This window comes from Coccomyxa subellipsoidea (assembly GCF_000258705.1).
Source record: "Coccomyxa subellipsoidea C-169, whole genome shotgun sequence".
NCBI lineage: Eukaryota > Viridiplantae > Chlorophyta > Trebouxiophyceae > Coccomyxaceae > Coccomyxa > Coccomyxa subellipsoidea.
The window spans coordinates 2,398,371-2,419,379 of NW_005178036.1; the positions used below are offsets into that span (position 1 = coordinate 2,398,371).

Below are 21,009 nucleotides of genomic sequence, written 5' to 3' on the forward strand. Positions count from 1 at the left end.
CTGACGCCCAAGTTCCAACCGATGCTCATCCCGCCGCTGCCCTGGCGCTCGCATGACTCTGGAGGCCACCTGATAATGCGCGGAAGCATCATGCGAGTGCACACGTACCCGAAGGGCGTCAGCCGCGCGATAGAGACTGCTCAAGAGCGCACGCCTTACGGCCTGTCCAGGGTGATCCACCCCTTGATCCACCATTGCAATGAAGTTTATAGAACATGTCTTAGTTAGGTGTAGAACCCCCCGACTTTTACCCCCTCTTCAGGGTGGTTGATGAGGTTACACATTCTTCAATCTGTGGTGTGGGCACGCCTGACGGCCTGTTTAAGGTGACCCATCCCTTGGAATCCACCCTTTGCAAGCCAAAAAGGAGCAGATAAACAAAGAATAGGTGAATGCTCTGAATGCTTAATGCATTCAAGGTTGCATGCTCTGGTGTGTCTGCACACCCCAGTACTCTTCTGGGTGGTTACAGAGTTCACAGGTCACACACTTCAGGTCGTGTGATGCGCGGCCCCACGGCCTGTGCAATATAATCCGCCCCTGGCAATGCACCCTGTGCTGCACGTTGCAGTGGTTCTCGTTCTGTGCTGCTCAATATCATTTGACACGCTCTCCGTCCTCAAAGGGCCGGTTTACAAGGGCGAAGTCCTGTGTATTTGCCAGGGTGTAGCTGCTTTATCTGGCCCTGGCAATTCACCCCTTGCATTTGCCACAATCTGGCCGTCCATGTTGGATGCACCATTTTGCAAGGGCGAATCCTTGTGCATTTGCCAGGGTGTAGCTGCTTTATCTGGCCCTGGCAATCCGCCCCTTGCATTTGCCACATTGTGGCCGTCCATGTTGGATGCACCCCTCACTTCACGCCAGGCTGCTGCCAAGAATTTAGCCGTATTGGGTGATCCACCCCTCGTTCCACCCCTGCCATGTGACTGATCCCAGACGATTCACCCCAGAACGGGCGCACTTGAATTTTGTGCTGCCATCATACGCGTACCATGCAAGAACCTCCGCGCCATTTGTACCATGCAACGACATGCACGGCTTGCATGCGCGTGTTCTTTCACATTGGATCCTCCAAAACACGGAAAGGCCTTGCTATAAGACACGTAGCTCCACTCCGAAGCAGCTCCCGAGGGGCGACAAGCAAGCGATCGTTGATGGCAGATCTTAATTCGACTTGATTCACATATGCCTGGATCTAGACAGCTGAAAGGACATGTTATCTGCAGGTGTACGATGCTCTGAATGCTGTTGGGGAGGTGCCTTGGGCCATCAACAAGCCGATGCTGGCTGTTGTTGAGAGGGCGTGGGCTGCCCAGCTGCCGATCTGCGGGCTGCCCGTGAAATACGTCGACCAGAAGCCCCAACCCAAATCCACTGCCAAGAGATTCCGCACCCACCACCACCGGCATCAGCTGCAGCTGCTGGTGAGTCACTACCATTACTAATATTAGTATCATTATCCTTGACGGATCAGGAATTTCTTATGTGAAACGGGCAGTAGAAGGACTGCCCACACTACCAATGAGCCTCGGGTGGCTCACAAAAGGTCTCTCAAATGTAGTTATAATTATTCCTATCATTGAAGTTATTGGTAGTGATTATATGGCACGCCATCCCTGCCAAGAGGCAAGGAGCGTCTGCAGAAAAGCTCATCGTGAGTACTGCACTTGATGTAGCTGAAGTCACACTGAGCCTCGGTTAGGTGATTTTTTGAGATGGCTTTGCACTGGAATGCTATAGTAGAAGACTGCTGCCTGCCTTGGGCCTGCTCCCTTTGAGACCTTTCCAAAGCCACCTTCTAGCGGCCTCTACACCCGATAACTCAAGTTCCTTGACTAGGGGTGTGGGTGTAGGGATTTGGGGTAGGTCACAAGGGTTGCCACCATTAAGATACACCTGTGTGCCTGTGAAATTGCAGCTCACAAGCCAGGAGACAGGTGCAGAGAGGACCAAGCGCATGAAAGGCAACCGGCTTCTCAACAAGCGCATCCGGGAGACGCACTCTCTGCGCTGCGACCTCAACCTCAAGCTCGGGGTAGGCCCACTCATTATTATTATTATTATTAATATTACACGCCTATCCAAGCCCCATTAGGCTTAGGTGCGTCGCAGCAGCGTGTCCCCTTTGGGGCCACTAGGCCCACTCCTACACAGTGGTGATTGGGTCATATCGGACAGTGAGGGACATTGGTAATTTATAATGATTAGGCTCCTCAAAATGTAACTGAAATCGTCCAGGGGAATGGGGCAGTGGTTTTTCCCCCTTGATACGAAGTTTCTGAAGGTGTAGTTCCTGAAGCCTGAAGCCTGTCCCTGGCATGCATAGTAGCTGCCACGGTACCATAATGGCTTTGCAGTCACTTTGCTTTTAGACTGGGTAGTAACAGTCTGATTTTGGGGATCTTGTTTTGTGCCGGCAATATGCGGTATCTTCCTTAGCCTGCATGCTACCTTGAAATGGTGCACGGAACCAGTTGTCTGATCCCATTGCTGCGGCGCAACTCTTCTGAGTCGACAGCAAGGGGGTGTTAACGCAGTGACAATTGCTGTGAAGGGATGTCACCGTACCAACACTTGCTTTTTAGAGCAGTAACAGTTAGTAATGCTGCAGACAAGAAATACAAGCACACAATCCAGTTAGAAACACGTGAAGCTGCATGCATTGTCATCTGGAAGTTGTGATCCACCTGCGACTGAAGCTGCAGGACAGACTGCTACCAACTGAAACGAAAGAGGAGATGTGACGAAGTGAGAGCCTATCAAGCTGTAAAGAACAAAGGGATGAATGCAAGAATAAACTGCTCTGGAGATGACTGTGTAGCTAGCGCATGAGAGTTGCGAAGAAGTGAAGATCGTGTTAGTTGTGCAGCACCAGAGAAGCGAAGCAGAAACATTTGCTGTGAAGGGGTGTTGACGCTACTACGGCTGGTGCTACAGGTGGCGAACGAGTTCAAGGATGAGCTCAGGTTTTATTTCCCCCACAACCTCGATTTCAGGGGGCGCGCATACCCTCTGCACCCCCACCTCAACCACATGGGCCCGGATGTGTGCCGAGGCCTGCTCACCTTTGCAGAGGCTCGTCCCCTCGGTCCAGATGGCATCGGCTGGCTCTATGTGCTGGTGAGACCCCCTGCATGGCATCATTATCATCATTATCATTACAAACTTTTCCTGCCAAGAGGCAAGGTGCGTCCTGCAGACAAGCTGCAATCAAAGGCTGCCATAATCCTACTCCACATCCAAGCAAGACCCAACCCACCGTGGGCACGGTGCTCATTGGCCCCAGCTGGCGGGGGGCGGTACAAACACTGAGCATGGCCCATACCAGGGAGATATTTAGGAGTACTCTGATGAAAGAGAGAAGGCTGTGTTGGCAACGGGAGTGGAAGAGGGGCAGCATTACTATGGATTCCAGCCTGAAGCAAATGCGGTTTTCAAATAATTACTAGGGAACGCGAGCTGGAAGCACACAGAATTGCCAAAAGTAGGAGAACTGTGAAGAGTGTTTACACTCAATTGTTGGCCAATCGACCCTCTGGTCAATTTGCCGTTGCGATCACTCGCCATCCCGTAGCACCAACTTTATATACCCCTGGAACTCTGGGCCCAATTAGGGGGAAAGGTGGCTTCTTGCAGATTCAGGAGAGCGTGCACTCTATTCTGTGTAGGGAGATCTACGCAGCACAGTTTATGCAGCAGCGGGTCTGAGGCATGCCTGTTGAGAAAGTCTGCACTCAATTTTCGCTGGCATGCGCGCAGATTGCCAACTCGTGGGGCAAGTCCATCGACAAAATGGACTTCGAGGGGCGTCGGCAGTTTGCGCAGCGCAACTTGGAAGCCGTACTGGACTCTGCAGAGCGGCCGCTGGACGGCCACAGGTCAGGCTCACGCATGCGCGCATTATCTGAAATCGGAGCCAGCTGTCACCAATTGTCATACATGGCGGCTTGGCATGTCCAGTCATCCTTATTACTAACCATTTCACGATGACCCTTCTTATCTGTCGAGCGTGCAGAAATGGGATAGCGTGTCGGACTCCATAAAAATAATAATAATGAATGCAGCGTTTGCCCATGCATGTTCTCTATAGGACAGACCTTGTGCTCCTCCGGTGCCCAAGCTCTTTAAGGAACCCTCAGCCTGTCCTCAGCTGTTCTATTCAGCCAAACAAACGCCGGTGAAAACTTAGCCCATCTTAAAACCCTCATCCTGACCTTGTAGGTGGTGGACCAAGGGGGAGAAGCCATGGCAGTTGCTGGCAGCTTGCATGGAGGTGAGGCCCTCAAGGAAGGGGGGTTTTGACAGTTCCCACGAAGTCTCCTCACACCCTGTTCCTTTTGTGAATGCAACAATGTGCCTCAACTTGCCCCACTTGACTGCTTGCTGACAATGATTGACCGTGCTCCTGGGCCGGAGGTGTCTTGTATGTTTGCACGGATTGCAAATGAATGACGACGCAGCCCTTTCTCCCTACCTGCGCTCGCTCTGCCTCTTCTGTCATGCTTTCTCCCTACCATGACATGCACAACAGGCGCCGGTACTGGGCGAATGAGGCGGTTGCACTGGGTGCATTGGCAAACCCTGAACCTCAAATCTCCTGAATGCAGGTGCGCGATGCGCTGGCGTCTGGAAATCCGGCGGCGTACCTATCGCGGCTGCCGGTGCAGATTGACGGCTCCTGCAACGGCCTGCAGCACTACGCCGCGCTTGGCCGTGACAAGGCCGGAGGCAGCGCCGTCAACCTGCGACCCGCGCCAGCCCCGCAGGTTCGCATCCTCCGATTTCATTTTTTTCTTTTTTTTTTTCCTTTTTTTAGTTTGGCGCTTGGCTGGGATACGGCCAGAGGCAACGCCGTCAACCTGTGGCCTGCGCCAGCCCCGCAGGTTCGCATCCTTCAATTTTTTTTGCCTTTTTGTTTGGCGCTCGGCCGCGACAGGACCGGAGGGAATGCTGTCAACCTGCGCCGCGCGCCTGCGCCGCAGATTCTTTGCCGCAACCTTGATCAACACCTGTCTCACCGCTGTCAAGCATTTGGGATTTTAACTGTCTGGCTTGGGGGCCTTCCTGACTGCTCGTCCACCTCGCAGGAGTTGTTTTACCACATTTTGAGTTCTGCCCGCGCAATCTAAAGCGCAGCCTAGATGCGTTGTGCATAGTCGGCTGCACAGCCACAGCCCACGTCTCTCACGGTCTCCCTTGTGACCAAAGCTCAGGCACGGCGAGCCCGTCAGAGCGCTTGCAGTTCACCGGATGAAGCAGATCTGCTCAAAAGCCCGATGCGCGCGCAGGACGTGTATGGAGAAATTGCGGTAGAGGTGAATAAAATGGTGGCGGCCGACGCGGAAAAGGGCGTGCCGGAAGCGCTGGCACTGCAGGCAGGGCTCTTTTACTATTTTCAAAGCATTTGAATTTGAATTCAGATTGCAGTCGGGAAGATTAGTCAAGTTTCTGCAGAGCTGCGTCGGATCAGCCTTGCATGCGTGTCACCCCAACTTGGGGGATCTTGTGTCAGTGATGCCTCGAACTGTCTGCCCCTTTCGATGCAGCAGCACAGGGCGTGCCAGTCATGGCGCAACCCCGGGGCCAGCCTGTATTCCAATTCTGCCCCTTTTGTGTCATTTGCTTGGCTGCTTGCATGTCTGAATGACATATCACAGGGGCACTGCACATCCCACCTAGGGGTATTTATTATACGACGGTTGTTTATTATATTCCCCTCTCTTATCCTTGCTGTACGTGCTTAGGCAGGTGCCATTTGTTAGTCCTGCCTGGGGTACTGACTCACTTGCCTGTCAGTCCCCCAGCATGGGCACGTCAATCGCAAGCTGGTTTGCCCTGCCTCTCACTTCCGGTGCAGCCCGGATTGCTCAAATTTTATAATTTGTATTGCACACCTTTCCTGCCAAAAGGCAAGGTACGTCCTGCAGACAAGCTGCAGTAACAGGTTGCCATAATCCTACCCCTTGTTAGACTTGCCAGATCCAAGCGAAGACCCTTTCGACCGTGGGCACGCTGCCCAAGATTGAACCGCCCCCCGCCAGCCGGGGCTTGCTCCTACACCCCTGTCAATGACTCATATACCCCCTGGGCTGCAGGGGCACATAAACCGCAAGCTGGTGAAGCAGACGGTGATGACGAGCGTGTATGGAGTCACCTACGTCGGAGCGCGGCAGCAAATCCAAAACAGGCTGCTGGAGCGCGGCTGGAGCAACAACGACCAGCTCTACCGCTGCGCCAGCTATGCCGCCAGAGTGCGCACCTACTTTTCTTTTGGCTAACCAACCCTCTGGCCGATGTATGTATGTCGAGAAATTCTCCTAGAGGGTAAGGATGGCAACACCTGATACACAGCAGGTCAGATGCAAAGTCAGGACCAAGTAAGCAAATGTGCGATGTGATACAAACAAATGCATTAAAACATCGTGGCAATTTGCCTTTGCGATATGGATTACATCGGCACGTGGTCTTTGATGTCAAGTCGCCGATGCAGGGGAGTTAAAGCGCCCAGTTGGACCTTAGGGTTTCCGAATTTGGTCACAAGATTATCAAAGGTTTCGTAATTTGGGTGATATGGTCTTAATTGTCCACCTTGTTTGGCTCAAATTAAATGATTTATTGCGGCTTTCAGACTGACTCCTACAGTAATTGTCACTTTGTTGCAATGGACATTCTGGCTGATGACTAATGATAGCGGGGGCTGTGCAGTTGACGCTACAGGGGCTGGAGGAGAAGTTTGACAAGGCGGTCGGCATTATGCGCTGGCTCGGGCAGTGCGCGTCGATTGTGGCCAGCCAAGGGAACGCCGTCGCATGGCACACACCCCTGGGCCTGCCAGTCTTGCAGCCCTACCGCGAGAAGGTGTGTTTCCCCTCCCCTTAGGCTTTTAGGGGTGTATTGTATATAGTTTTCTGAAGGGAGGGCACGCCGTCGCACTGGGCCTCCCGGTCATGCACCCCTAGCGCGAGAGGGTGCGCTCACCTCTCCTTCCATACAAGAGGAAGCTTTCAAGGGATTTAGAAGGGCCATTATCAAGGATTGCGTTGGTGCAGTACAAGCACGGGGTGCAGACGGTGCTGCACCGGCTGATAAAGAGAGGGAGGCATTTGCGGTACTAGGTGAAGAACATCTGAAAGTGTAGTAATCTATTTGACTTTCTGAGGGTGAATGATTCTGTTGGCAGTGCTAGCACAGCTGCCTAGACGGTGCTGCAGCGGCTGATGAACAGACGGCTTCCGGTGCTGAGTTTAGGAGATCTGAAAAGGGCTTATAGATCAGATTTTCTGAAGATAAATGATGTGTGCGTGCAGTACAAGCACGTGGTGCAGACGGTGCTGCAGCGGCTGATCCTGATGCAGGATCGGGAGGGGCTGCCGGTGCTGAGGAGGCGTCAGAAGAGCGCGTTCCCTCCCAATTATGTCCACTCCCTCGACTCCACCCACATGATGATGACCGCCCTCGCCTGCAAGCAAGCAGGTGCGCGCAGCTGCCCCAATTTTGTTTGAACTTTATGAACACACTGTTGCATTCGTCTGTTTGGTAGAAAATAGAAAGAGGGCGCCTTGGGTTCCAGTTCTTTCATTTCGCAGCTCACTGGGATTACACTACGCATCCATGCGGAAGTTTTATTGAGCCTAGAATCCTGCAAGGACAGGGCTCGAAATGGATCCCTGCATGCCTTCCTGCATGTCTCTCAGTTGCACATCGAGGCAATTTCTCTTTGCGTGCGTTGCAGCTTATGCCGATGTCCATTCCATGATGCAAGTTCAGAAAGTGCAGCGCAGCTGCCTTCTGTGTTGGCACAGGGTCACATGTGTTGAATTCGAAATTGATTTTGATCCGTGCGGGGTTGCAGGCATCGCGTTTGCGGGAGTGCATGACTCGTTCTGGACGCATGCGGGGGACACTGCGGTACTTGCGCGGAAGCTGCGCGAGACCTTCGTGGAGCTTCACTCGCAGCCCCTCCTGGCGCAGCTTCTCAGCGAGATGAAGGTACGCTGTCTTGAGCCCAATTTCTCATCAGTGCTACAGAACCTAAACACACAATCCAGCGGGATGAGTGAGAGCAGGAGGGTGATATACACTTAGGAAGGAAGAGAAGAACAGCAAATGTGGTACTGTGTAGGCGACTATGACCTGCATGCTAAGCACGATTTGCAAGATCAGAGAGCCAGGCGATGTCCCTACACCCGATAGTGAGTGTTTGGGAATGATACCTGGCCAACAGTTCAGCAGGAAATCTGCTACTCTTATATTTGCTTGGACCTGGCGAGTCCAACAAGGGTTGGGAATCTGGCAGCCTCAATCCGCAGCTTGTCTGCAGGATGTACCTTGCCTTTTGGCAGGAAAAGCATGCATTAATAGTAGAATGATATTTGTCAGGCGTCCGGAGAATCTCAATTATTGTGGGGTGGTGGTGCTGTCTTTATTCTTCATTCTCCATGTTTCTACCCCTCCTTCTGGTTCTGGACCCCAGAAAACATATGCAATCCTCTGCCTTTAGTAAGCAGACGAGGGCATATGTTGCAGCATGCAGAGCAGCTAATGTATGCAACAAGACAATCCCGGCTCGAGCACAGGGGCATTTGATTACTGAGGCACAAGACATGGGCGAATCGCCATCGTTTGCACCGAGCAGGACAGCTTGAATGGGATTTTGTGCAGGACCTAGGGATAGGGGCCAGTCTTGCATGACTCCAAGTCTTCATTGAGGGCTCCTCAAGTCGGCAGAGATTAATTTGGCCGGGTTGACCTCAAATGCAAATGGTCTGCAGGTGCGGTATCCGGAGCTGGCACAGAAGTTTCCACCTCTTCCAGAGACTGGAGAGCTCGATCTCAATGAGGTTCTGGACGCTGAGTATTTCTTCGGCTGACGTGGCGTCCAGCTGGCAGATCTAGCTGGCGTCAAGCTCAGCAAGGGCCTCGACACATTATTCAACAGAGCGACGGCAAATGTAGGCAGTAGGGATTTGGGAATCATCTGTGCGGCGGGCGACATTTGACTTTATGCATGCATGCATCTTGCCACGTGGTGCATTGGAGGAGATGTCCCATTAGTCTAGGCCCATTAGAAGAGATGAGTAATATTGATGACCTAAGTTTCAGCTGACCTGCAGGCCTCTGTGCACCTGTGAAGTGAAAAAACTTGCAGGGAATTGGCTTTGGCCTGAACCAATCTGAGCTGCACAAAAGAATTCTTTGGTACAACTTTGCGTGACTGTGAGTGATTTGCGTGTCTTGCATGCAATATAATTACTCTGGACCACTGTGTGACGCTGCGTAGCTTATGCTCTCGAACAAATAGTTGGATTAGGCTAGTCATTCAAATTTATTTTACAGACAATTATGGCAGGCAGAAAGTATAGGCAGGCATGTTTATTCCCCATTTTTGAGCGGGCAGTAGACTGCAAGCTAGACAAGTGGAATGCATGCAATGGGTTTCAACTCCCTAGGAACTTAGATGCAAGCGTCAGGCAGCAAATTGCACAAGCAGACAAACATGTAATAGCACTTGTACTTGCAGCACTCTTAACTTTCAATCGTGCTTCAGCACTTGATCCACTTTGGCACTGCCACGAGGCTGCAGTGTCAAATCTTGGATGATAGCAGCTCCGATTGAGTGGACATTGTCTCAATTAGGCAACTGCCACATCCTCTGGCTTGCTCAAGCTGTTGTCGTCAGGTGCTCTTGACGCTGGAGGGAGGCTTCATAGCAAGCAGGTTCCACACATAGAAAATGGTCATCAGACTGCTAAGCAGTGCCAATAGCCCTGCAGGCATGAATTTGCCAGTAGCCATGTACCTCTTGTACATCATGACTGTGAGGCCTGCAGCAATGACCAGCGATGTGAAGGTTGCAGGCTTGCACAGCTTGCCCTGCACGCAAAATGCTGACCTTTGATAAGATGACATAGCAAAGTCATGCCCTTGAGAAAACATTCGTGCACACAAGGATGCTGAATTACTGGCAGGAACGAATTTCTTAGAGTGCTCGGTCGGTTTGCTCGGTCGATGCCTTCTTTCACCTGGTGGTAATGGTTGAGACTGGTCTGTGCCGCAAATCCCAGGACCACGCCTGAACCAACCCCTCCAAGAAGAGATGGTAGGCTTCCCTTAGTCAAGAAGCCGATCAGTCCACCGATCGCAAGCAGCGCAGCATACGGGAAGGTGAAGCAGAAATCGTACATCGTGATGACTTGACTCAGCAACGCCTACTGCTAATGCGGTGCTCTCACGCTCATGCTACAAAACTCAAAGATGTCTAACATATGTCGCCTCAAAGAAGAGTTGAGATGCAGCCCTCTCCAAGGCACAGAGTCAGGGTGAAGTTCTAGCCTTCAGACGTACGCAGAGGGTGTTACGATAGCACAAGCCTGTGAAGAAACGTAAGCAACTGTGGAGTCCGCAGTGTGGACAGGTGATCTCAAAATTGGCTTTGTCTCGAGTGTGGGAAGTGTCTCTTGTCATGATGTCCAAGATTTGCTGACGTCACAAGCCATGTCCCCATCACTGGTTTGAATTGAAGAGCATCGGCATCATGTTACTGATAATCCTAGCTTAGACAGGCTAGATGTGTACTTGAAGGACGACTGTGCCTGCATTTGCTTACAAATTTATGTTTGGGCGATCCGGCATGTGCCTGCTATTGCTAGGATAGTGAGCTGAGTCGGCAGCAGTGACAGTCCGATGATGTCCTGCAGGTTCAATTTTCAACACGAGAGCCCTGTATGAAGCTTTTATAGTGGCTTTTATGCAAGTCTGAGGGCTTCAGTAGAACAGTGGAAATGTGGTATTCATGGGGAGCTTTTCCAGTGCGCCAGGAATATGATATATAGGCTTGAAGGTGCAATCGAGGATCTCATGCATCTTTCAGCGCCAAGGTGGGGATGTGCCACCGCCTTCAAGGCCCAGGCGCAGTGGAGGAAGCTGCGAAGCATCTGCACTGGCACTTTGAACACCTCCAGCAACCGCAATGCACAACTTGACGACCTCGACTCTTCAGCCAACAACAATCTGGTCAGAATGGAGTTTGCCCAGGTATATCACAGATACCAGGCTCCAGTCTGCAGAAAATTTTGCACACAACCTCAAGCGTCCTTTGAGCAGCAGTGATCAGGCATACACCCCCTCCTCTTCAAGCCATGCATATGCTCGAACTACTGCTAAACATGTGTAGAGGGCCTGATTGCATGTTTGGGAAGATCTAAATGATGATGGTGATCCCCTTTGGTACGTCACAGGACCGTATTGGAAGGGATGGCAACCTGGTATCAGGCAACCTTCCAGCCAGGCATGCACCGCCGCAAGAGCAATCAAAACGGCCACCTTCCCTGCCCCTGACCGCTCCCCTGCTGCCCCCCATATCAGACCATCAGCTGCAGGATCTTGTGGACTTTGTGACTGGCAACAGGTGCTGCACTATTGCCCCGCCTCTGCACGAATCTGCTGCCTCATTTCCTTTGCATATGCTGCTTTCTCGGAATTAGACTGGCTGCCTTATTCTCCAAAAGATGAAGTACGGCCTGGGCTCTTTCCCTCTCGGCTTTGGACCTTGCACCCAAAAGAACTCTGCGTTTGGGACAGTGCAGGCTCGAATCGTGCTACACTGAGCACTGCTCAACTTGCTGCACTGGTCACCTGTACCTGCCTCTTAATTAAGCAACGTCACTCATATTTGTTCATGACCCTTTGGCTGTAACAATCATGGTCATGTGCAGGCGGCTGCTTGTGCTGACCGGGGCGGGATGCAGCACAGAGTCGGCAGTGCCAGACTACAGGGGGCCTCAGGGCGCCTATAACACCGGCTTCAAACCCATGACCCACCAGCAGGTCAGCTGGCAGTTAAATGCTTGTGGCCACCCATAAGTGGCTCTAAGACAGCTTGTGAGGTCCAGGAATCACAATCACTGCGTGAGGTTCGTTATGCGCAGTGTTTAAGGCCCACTTAAAGGCCGGGCTCTTGCTTTGCTCCAGTACAAACAGCACGGATGCGCATATGCATGAAACTTGATGCCTCTGGCTGGAAGGCTCGAATGCTCTCCATGCATCACATCCAACCCTTAGAGTAACAGGCACTTGTCCAAGCAATCAATCGCTGCATAGGCTCCCAGCTTCCCAGGAACACAGCAGCAACCGCTTCCCTCTCAGTTCACAAGCAAGACCCTCCCCTTCCTATTTATCCACACCTCAGTTTGGTGGCTTGCAGCTGCAGCTGCTAGCAGCTAAAAGACAAACTCAAACAACTACTTCCGGCCGCAGTTCATGGCGTCGGACGCGGCACGGCGGCGGTACTGGGCGCGCAGTTTTGCGGGGTGGCACGAATTCAGCGGCGTGCGTCCCAACGCAGCGCACGAGTCCCTGGCGCGGCTGCAGTCGCGCGGATGGGCGCAGTCGCTGATCACGCAGAACGTGGACCGCTTGCATCACAAGGCCGGCAGCGCTGATGTCATCGAGCTGCACGGCACCACACACAGGTTCGATAAGTGCTCTGTCTAGACAGAATGCCTGCATCTACTCTGAGACTCCTCGCTATCCAGAATGTGAGATCTGTGATGTTTGGGTAGTGTTGCACTTAGAAACAAGCTGAAAGGGCTGAGGGGTTGAAAGGCGTGCTGGGACTCATATACCATAGCTGGAGTATACTTGCACCTCAAAAGCATATCTTTCCTGACAATTTCTGTTGCCTTTCGGAGCATCAATGTTTAAGTGCACCTGCACGTGTGGCCGCTCACTGGAAGGGTGTGTGTGCCTAATATTTGGGATGTTTGGTAGTGAACGGGTGTCACGTCAAGCAGAATGCGGTAGAGCAACGGCACTGGGGTTTATATGTTCAGGGTGATATGCATGGGTTGTGGGGAGCTGTCGCCAAGGGAGCCGTTTCAAGAAAAGTTAGCGGAGCTCAACCCGGAGGCGGCCGAGGCGGTGCGGCAGATTGCGCGCGCGGGGCCTGACGCAGAAGCCGCGCGACAACGTTCCCTCCGCGTGGGCGCCGGTGAAAGGGACGACAGGGTGCGCACAGCATTAGAAGTCTCTTGCACGAACTGATCATGACCGCTTTCCTTTAGGCAGGCGGTGGAGAGCCTTTCAAATATTCTACCTTGTACTTCTGTCTGGACCTGGGCTGTCAGGAGGCCTGGGTACTATGGAGGATGCGCTGGTCATCTAATTCTAGCACCAGGGTTTGCGTTATATCACCTTTGGAGCAGGCAGGAGGTGTGCCAGAATAGGTCATATTGCGCCAAGGACAGGAGTCATCGATCTGGCATGCATGTGAGCGGGAAACAGGGGGGTGCCAGGGCTTGCATCAGCAGCGCATCAGCGCCATGGGCTGTCAGAAAAGTGATGATCTTGCACATCAGTGGCAGTGCAAGATGTGCAATACCACACATCTGTATTTTAGGTGTGTGGTACAGTACGCTTTCTATGTCATGTATGGGTGTTTAGAGTGGTTTGAACAAATAGTGTTGCCCGGGCGCAGGGGCGGGCGTTTGTGCGGCGGCCAGATGGGGACGTGGATATTCCGGTGCGGCGGCCGGACGGCGATGTTGAGCTGCAGGACGCTGGCAGCGGTTTTGTAGTGCCGCCGTGCCCGCGCTGCGAAGGCATCCTCAAACCCAACGTGGTCTTCTTTGGGGACGGCGTACCGCCAGAACGCAGCGCCAGGTGTGCATAGCATCCAATCCACTGAATCGTGTGCTAGTACTCAACACCCTGATGCCCACTACCAACCTGAAGTGTGCTCTCAGCATTGCAGTCCCTATATTTTGGGGTTTATCTATATGTAGGGTGTAGGTTTATTCAGGGTGTTCATAATCCTAAGCCCTAAACCGCATGCAGCTCAGCAGTGCCCCTTCAATCCAGGTCCCCCCTGTGAGTTGACAATAAGAGTAGAAGTGTTAGGCTACTTTGGTGCCACTTCGGGACTGCAGCGCAAGGTGTTGGAGCCTGCCCGTGGCATGCATGCCTTTTGATATCTTCCTCTTGTTGCAAGAAGTAAGGCTCACCGCAGCAAAAGTAAAAGGCCGGCATCCTGACTTGCATTGAGGTCTACTTTGCAACCGTGTGCAAGACGCTTTTGACCCACATCAGGTCCTCTTACACCAACTCTTGCTTGTCAGGGCTGCTCCATACATGTTCCCTCAGCATTGCATATCCCCTCCCATGCAGCCGAGCACTGGCTTATGCATCCAACAACTTCCCTGAGAGCTGACATCTTAAGGCGAAATATTTTACTGGATCAGTGTCTCTTCATGGCTGCCGTAAGGGGTGCGCTGGGCACTGAAGATTTTCAAGGTGAAGAGCCGTTCTGCATTATCCTGTAATTATTGGTGCGTGTGTCATGCTGCAGGGCGCTTGAGCTGGCGGGGGGCTGCGATGCGATGCTGGTGGTGGGCTCCTCGCTCATGGTATACAGCGCATTCCGGCTGGCCAAGGCGGCCAAAGCAGCCGGCGCGCATTTAGGCGTGCTTACGGCCGGGCCGACGCGCGCCGATGCGCTGGCCGACATCAAAATCGAAGCGCTGGCCGGGGAGGCCCTGTCGCGGCTGGCCGCGCAGCCGCCGCTCCTTATCCCCCGGCACTAAGGAAGATACAGTTATTTTTTGTGCCAGATGCATTGACACGAAAGGAATATGAGCGCCAGGGCAGGGAGAAAGGATTGATGGGGACGCTGGCCGTGGAGGGCCTGTCGCTCAGCCGCCGCTGCTGATTATCCGGCACTGAGGGGTGTACAGAGGATACATTCTTCTGTATTCTCTCTGAATCTTTGTAAGGAAGAAATTTTTCCGAAGAATGTGCGTTGAAAAGGAAAGGTGTTAGTCTCAGGGCAAGGGAGGAATCCACAGATTGCTGGCCAGGGAGGACGTTCTTGCGTCTGGTTGCGCAGCCGCCACTGCTGATCCCCCCGGTCTAGGGGTCGTCAGCCTATACATTCTCTGGTCTCATCTAAGACAGGATGTGCATTGCCATGGAACCAATTTGAGCGTCAGGGCAAAGTGAGGTCGCTGGCCAGGGACGTTATTGCGGCTGGCTGCGCACCCGGCGGTGCTGATTCCGCGGCACTGGGGTCTATTAATTTCATTTTTGCGGCTTGGGTTTGCTGGTGAGGCGGTGGGCTCTTTCTGCCCCTCTGTAGATCTGCGCAAAGGTTTTTATTGCTTATTGTCTGCCTCAGTCTAGGGGCTAGCAGGGGGAGGTGAGCTGCTGAAATATGAGCCGCTGTATTGAATTAGAAGTCGAATTGCAGAGGCTGTGCTGGCCATCCCCGCTGCACATGCAGTGGATGCCGCAGTTGTTTCCCGCTATGTCTGCCAAGCTGAGTCGCATGGTCAAGCTGCTGATGTCAGCATGGAGGTGGATGACCTTGTCAGGCCTGCGTGCCTGATGATGGCCTGTGAATGTAGCTAAATTTTCAAATTTATTTCCGTCAGATGAAGACTGTTACCGTAGTGAGAGCTCATGTAATGGCAATTGATCTTGAAAGAACTGACTGTCAGACACTCAATGTCTCCCAGGCGACTCGTCATCTGTGCCAAATTGCCGTGCATGGGTGCATGCACCCAAAGTTCCTGATGTCTGACACCATCTACTGACCAAACTATGCCTCGGTCAGAAAGTGTGCTCCCAGTGATAGCTATAGATACTGGCCATGCTGTCCATATACTTGCTCTGCCCATGGGCCAGCCTGAGATTGGGTCTCCTGCGTTATCGGGCTGATGGCTCTGTGGTGGGTGTGGCCGCCTGTGATTATTGGAATGAGGGACCAGAATACCGGGCACGACATAAAACGCCCAGGCCAGATGGACGCCTCTCGATGGCATGTCCGGCGGGTTGTAGCTGCGGGGCACCTTCACAATCACCATTTCCTTCCAAATTAGGCTGCGCCCAGCGGCCACCTTGCAGTCCATCCGAAAACGCTGATCACAATCAGCCAGACCACCAAAACTTTATAGAGCAATTGATCAGAGCAGGGAAGAACGTGACAACCAGAAGGTGGTCTCCTTCTTCAAGCTTGCCTGCTCTTGCTGGTGCGCAGCCTCTCCCAGACCTGTCCGATCGCTTGCACGTGCAGCCCAACAAGTTTGCATCCCATTCGCTACAGCAGACGTTGAGACGGAGATGTTTTCGTTTGCTTGAGAACTGTCTGTGACTTTAGACGAGTCAAACCGATGTTTGTTTTTGCTGCTATGCACCGACCGACCAGAATTTATGCCGGCGGGCATGCAGATCGATATAATAGATATCCTTGTTCTAAAAGTCCAGCCACAATTTGCTGGCAATGTTGAGTATTTGAGTTTGATATTTATCTGTGGTCTATATTATCGCTCGAATTGTCGCTCGAATTGTCGCGTATTCGTGATAAGAGTTCCTGCGAGCACGCATTTGAGTATCTTGGTCTATTGTCAGCATTGGCCCTCTGAGCCATATCTGGGGTCGGCAATCATTTTCTTGTCATGTATTTGATCGCAGGTGTATAGAGTCGTGGTCTAACAATGGCTCGCGGAGCTATACTATTATTAGCTTGCTGCATCCTAGCGGCCGGCTGCGCAGAGGCGGGGCGTCTTGGCGCTAAGCGCAGCGTCCTGCAGACCATCAACAACAACAACAACAACAACAACGGTGGTGTGTGGCTCAGCATATGTCTCTTGCGTCGTTGGGCTTACTCGCGTCGTTGGGCTTGTCAGCGACGTCCAGCTGTCCGCTGCACGTAATTTAAACGAAAAGTTATGTGTCTGATTGTAGGTGGTGGCGCAAACAACAACAATAACAACAACAACAACAACGGAGGTGGGTGCAACTTGGACAGCATTGTCGGCTAAGCGTTTATGTGTTTTTCGATGTTGTCGCAAGGGAGGATCCCTTCTGTGAAGCCCTTTCTCACTGAGACTGTTTGCTGCTGTGCAGGCAACGGCGTCACAGTCAACAACAACAATAACAACAACAACGGCGTTGGATATGGTGCGCTCATTATTTTTACCATGGCAATGTCCCTGCTTTGGCAGCCTCAAGGACTGCAGTTCTGAGCCTTTGCACTTTTATTTCCTGCACTACCAAGTCCTGCATCATTAGCGACCAATGTTAGACTGTACCTGCATGCTTTTGGTGAAGCCCACCAACATCAAGCTGAAATTGATCACCATAAACAGTCACTTTCGATTTTAGTTTTGAACTTGAAATTATTGTTGCTGCAGGTGGCGTGTTCGCCAACGGTGGCAACGGTATTGTGCCCGTGAACAACGTGCTGTACGGATCTGGCGGCGGTGTCATCATTGACACAGGTTGGCAAAATTCTGTTTCTCTTGGACTCTTCAACCAGCAGAATGGTCATGCTGAGCTGACACCTCTCTGTGGCAAAGGCTGGAAAAGCTCTGTTAGGTGATATTAAGTGATGGGAAATGCACTCTGGGCTGAAAGGACCAGCAGGCCTTGTTGATCAAGCTGTCATTGTTTCTAGTGGTTGACCCTGCAGATTGTCTGCAATTGCACCTTGCCTCTGGCAGAAAAGTGGACATGCACATGTGTCTAAATGCTCCCTCTTATTTGCGCTGCAGGCTTCTACAGCGATGGTTTCAACTGCTACCTGGAGGGGGGCATCTTGTTTGGTGTCATCTACGGAGGAGTCATCTTCCCGCCCTTCAATGCAGTCTTCTTCCCGCCCCCCATTGTGCGTGTAGTGGTCTTCGGCCCTGTCTTTGCGCAGAGCGTGTTCATCGTCAACAGACGGCCGTTCTTCTGCAATGACATCTTCTACAACGACGCCGGCGTCCGTATCTACAACCCTCGTGAGTTCCCTGAACTTTTGGATGCTTATATCTCTTCAAAATGCAGCATGTTTCACTATGCGATGCCTCGTGTGGTGTATGTCTCTGGGCTTTGCTGTGGCCCTGTGCCTCCAGCTCTGCTGCTCAGCGTTCCAGCACTAATTCTTATGGGAACGTCATTGCAGTGCTTATTCACAATGTGCTAAAGACTTCAGCACTATGATTGGCCTTTCATGCAAGCCCTGCTCCAATTAGCCATCATCAGAGCAGATCTTATCACACACGTACACACATTTGACATGGACTCACATGTTTCTTGCAGGTGGCTACAACGGTGCTTTCTACACCCAGAACCGCGTGCAGATTGGAGTGTTCACTGGCGGCTACCCCGTGGTCCAGAACACCCAGATCATCAACAACAACAACATTAACATCATTAACAATGTCCCCGCGCGAGAGGTCACCCCCCTGGCAGCTCCCGCGTCAAGCATCATCGGCCAGGAAGGTGCGTTGCACTACCATCCCTCCTCCCCTGCATGTATCCTCAGCTGTGCGTTCAAAGGCACATCTCAAGACACATGAGATTGTAGTGCAAAATCAAGATTGCTTTCGCATTAAGCAAGATTTTGCTTCTTGTCGAACTGCTTGAACAAGCCTCATGAAAGGTCCTTTTGCAATCTTAGCAATTGAAAGCAAGACATTGTGCAGATCAGTGCACTGTGCCTCTTGTTTACAACAGAATGGGTGGGTTGTTCCGGCAGCACTGGTCAGCCATTTCTTCATCTGTGACTGATTGCAGTCTATTCACCGAGTTCCTGACAGTACTCACTTTTTCCGTGCGTAGGTGTGACCGTGACTCCCAATGCTGCGCCTGCAACGACCACCCCCGAGACCCTGGCGGCTGTGAGGACAGCTTCCACCAGCTCCCCCACTGCTGGCTCCATCACCGTTTCGGGCTCTCCCGGCGCATCAACCTCCCCTGGAGTGGATCCCGGTACCTCCACATCTCCCGGCACCTCCACATCTCCCGGCGTCAGCCCCAATGCACTCACCAGCGCTGCAGGTAGCAAAGCTTTCTAGTGTTTCTGACAGTATATATATTATATTATTGTGCACCTACGTCACTTTGTGGCTGCATGCACAACATCAGAAGATATGATGTTCACTCCAGTGCTTGGGGTGTTGATGCTGAGGTTGTGGCAATCAAAAGCTGTATCAGAAGCCCATTGCTAGCTTAAGTGGAGATCCATTGTGCCAGATGTGTCAGCAAATGCCATTGTTCTTCCTCTCCACCACACCTGTTCAATGGACATTGACAAAGATTACCTGTCTGCAGGCTCCCCGGGCACGTCTGGCTCTCCCGGAGTGTCCGCATCTCCTGGCACATCTGCCTCTCCGGGTGTCTCCACCTCTCCAGGAACCTCCACATCGCCAGGAGTAGCTGCCAACGCACAGGTGGCAGCCGGCACTTCAACCTCCCCAGGAACTTCCACTAGCCCAGGAACTTCGACTTCACCTGCAGCAGGAACGAGCACCAGCCCTGCTGGCGCCGCTGGCACTTCAACTTCCCCTGCGTCCGGCACTTCAACTTCCCCTGCGTCCGGCACTTCAACTTCCCCTGCGTCTGGCACATCCACTAGCCCGGCCACTGCCAACCAGCAGAGAACCGCTGCCGCCACCAACAGCCCTAGCAGCCCCTCAGGTGTGCACTCTCCCCTGCAGTAGTGCTCACAAATCATTTACCATTTCTTGAAACAGCGCGCGTGTTTGTTTGTCACCCTTGGTGGCAGTTTTGTCTGCAAGTGCATTGGTATATCCTCTGCTGCGGGCATGAGCAAGGGCAGTGTGGCTTGATTGCTGCAGCTTTCACCCACAGTGGCAAGGCAATAGACTGCTCGGCAGATGTTTCTCAAGCAGTGCAACATGTCTTTCTCATGTCTGAAGGCTTTCTTGCCTTGTGCCATCAGGCGGCGGCTCCCCATCAGGCGGCAGCTCCCCGGCACCTACCACCAGCTCCAACTCTGGCAGCGGCAGCCCTTCGGGAGGCAGCTCGACCACCTCAACCTCATCTCCTGCCCCCCAGGCCCAGGTATTTTCTCCCACCCCTCAGATTCACAGTGGAGCCCTGTATCCTAGATCATATAAAATGATTTTGCATTTCCCTGGCTTTTGCTGTGCAGTCTGATACTCTTTCAGCACTTGTTTATGCCTCCTGTGAGCTCATCTTCGTGCTGCAGTTCCTGTTTGTGTTTGTGTTTGTGTGTCAGAAGAGGTTCTCCAGACCTTTCTTTCATCGCAATTCACTATGGGACTGCTAAATATGAGTCTGATTCTGCCTGCAGAGAGCCGCATCATCCAACCCCACTGGAGGATCTTCCAACGGCGGCGGAGGATCTTCCAACGGCGGCGGAGGATCTTCCAACGGCGGAGGCTCAAGCAACGGCGGAAGCTCTAGCAACGGCGGAGGCTCAACCGGCTCTGGCTCAACTGGCGGCTCTAGCGGATCGTCCTCTGGAGGCTCTTCCACTGGAGGCGCCTCCACCGGTGGCTCTTCCGGTGGCAGCTCTTCCCAGGGCGGCTCTCAGGTGAGCATTCAACCTCTTCACTGTAGTTTCAATTTATGTGTTTCGATGCAAAATGTGTGTATGTCTGGTAGGGCCATATTGGGATGGGTTTGGCAGATGCCAGTGCACAGCAACTAGTCAGGCTGTAAGCATGTAAGTCTGCTGACCAGTCAAGCGTTGGATGAAGCATTGCCATGCACTGTTGAGAGCATAACACTGACTGTGGACAGTGAATTTGTGCAGGATATTTAAGCGTCTTTTGTAATTCTGCAGGGCACTGGCCAGCCGGGTTCAGGCGGTAATGGCAACGCAGCCGCTACCACCACTCAGAGCGGCGCCACTCCCAACTCTGCTACTGGATTCTAGAGTGCTTGTAGCAATGCGCGGCGTGTATAAATGACTGTGATCTACCTGTACAAATTCAGCGAAGATCACTTTAAAAATGCGAGGAACTTTTTCTTGAATAGTAGGGTGCAACGATTGAGTCAAGATATGTATGACGTGTTAGCTACTGGATCTAGACCTTGCGTCAGGTTACATGCCTGATACTTATTCAAGTGCCAGTATGTCTGAATAATTAGTGCAATCGAGAAGTAAAGCTCTTGCACATTTAATTTCATTTGACTTCTTTTCATACAAACAGTCTAATGTCCAATTTAATTCCTGTATCTCTTGTCATGCCAAAC

At 52.3% G+C, this 21,009-nt stretch overlaps 3 protein-coding genes across 3 annotated transcripts; all 3 read left to right on the top strand.

The window, feature by feature from the left end:
* Positions 1 to 8,873, top strand: COCSUDRAFT_29021 (DNA/RNA polymerase; the record flags this gene model as incomplete). Its single annotated transcript, XM_005648286.1, has 13 exons — positions 1 to 171; positions 1,230 to 1,427; positions 1,922 to 2,038; positions 2,941 to 3,123; positions 3,763 to 3,881; positions 4,225 to 4,276; positions 4,611 to 4,769; positions 5,292 to 5,378; positions 6,099 to 6,254; positions 6,709 to 6,861; positions 7,311 to 7,476; positions 7,856 to 7,992; positions 8,775 to 8,873. The coding sequence occupies exons 1-13, from the start codon at positions 22 to 24 to the stop codon at positions 8,871 to 8,873; spliced, it is 1,776 nt and encodes a 591-aa protein (XP_005648343.1). The 5' UTR covers positions 1 to 21.
* A 2,830-nt stretch (positions 8,874 to 11,703) lies between these two features.
* Positions 11,704 to 14,582, top strand: COCSUDRAFT_36598 (histone deacetylase; the record flags this gene model as incomplete). The annotated part of the gene is made up of 5 exons (XM_005648287.1): positions 11,704 to 11,829; positions 12,259 to 12,473; positions 12,834 to 12,921; positions 13,478 to 13,662; positions 14,348 to 14,582. 5 exons carry the CDS (start codon positions 11,704 to 11,706, stop codon positions 14,580 to 14,582), a joined length of 849 nt encoding a protein of 282 aa, XP_005648344.1.
* Positions 14,583 to 15,931: 1,349 nt separating this feature from the next.
* Positions 15,932 to 20,956, top strand: COCSUDRAFT_47443 (hypothetical protein). Its single transcript, XM_005648288.1, has 11 exons — positions 15,932 to 16,025; positions 16,468 to 16,620; positions 16,741 to 16,785; positions 16,903 to 16,956; positions 17,190 to 17,276; positions 17,550 to 17,780; positions 18,082 to 18,264; positions 18,604 to 18,822; positions 19,727 to 19,848; positions 20,102 to 20,344; positions 20,597 to 20,956. The coding sequence occupies exons 2-11, from the start codon at positions 16,491 to 16,493 to the stop codon at positions 20,687 to 20,689; spliced, it is 1,407 nt and encodes a 468-aa protein (XP_005648345.1). The 5' UTR covers positions 15,932 to 16,025; positions 16,468 to 16,490; the 3' UTR covers positions 20,690 to 20,956.
* The last annotated feature ends 53 nt before the right edge of the window (positions 20,957 to 21,009 follow it).

Bases quoted from the DNA above. Each gene is read 5' to 3' on its own strand.
- COCSUDRAFT_47443 (XM_005648288.1), top strand. From the start codon at position 16,491: ATGGCTCGCGGAGCTATACTATTATTAGCTTGCTGCATCCTAGCGGCC. The intron at 19,849-20,101 runs GTATTTTCTCCC...TTCTGCCTGCAG, and splicing joins CTCCTGCCCCCCAGGCCCAG to AGAGCCGCATCATCCAACCC. The intron at 20,345-20,596 runs GTGAGCATTCAA...GTAATTCTGCAG, and splicing joins CTTCCCAGGGCGGCTCTCAG to GGCACTGGCCAGCCGGGTTC.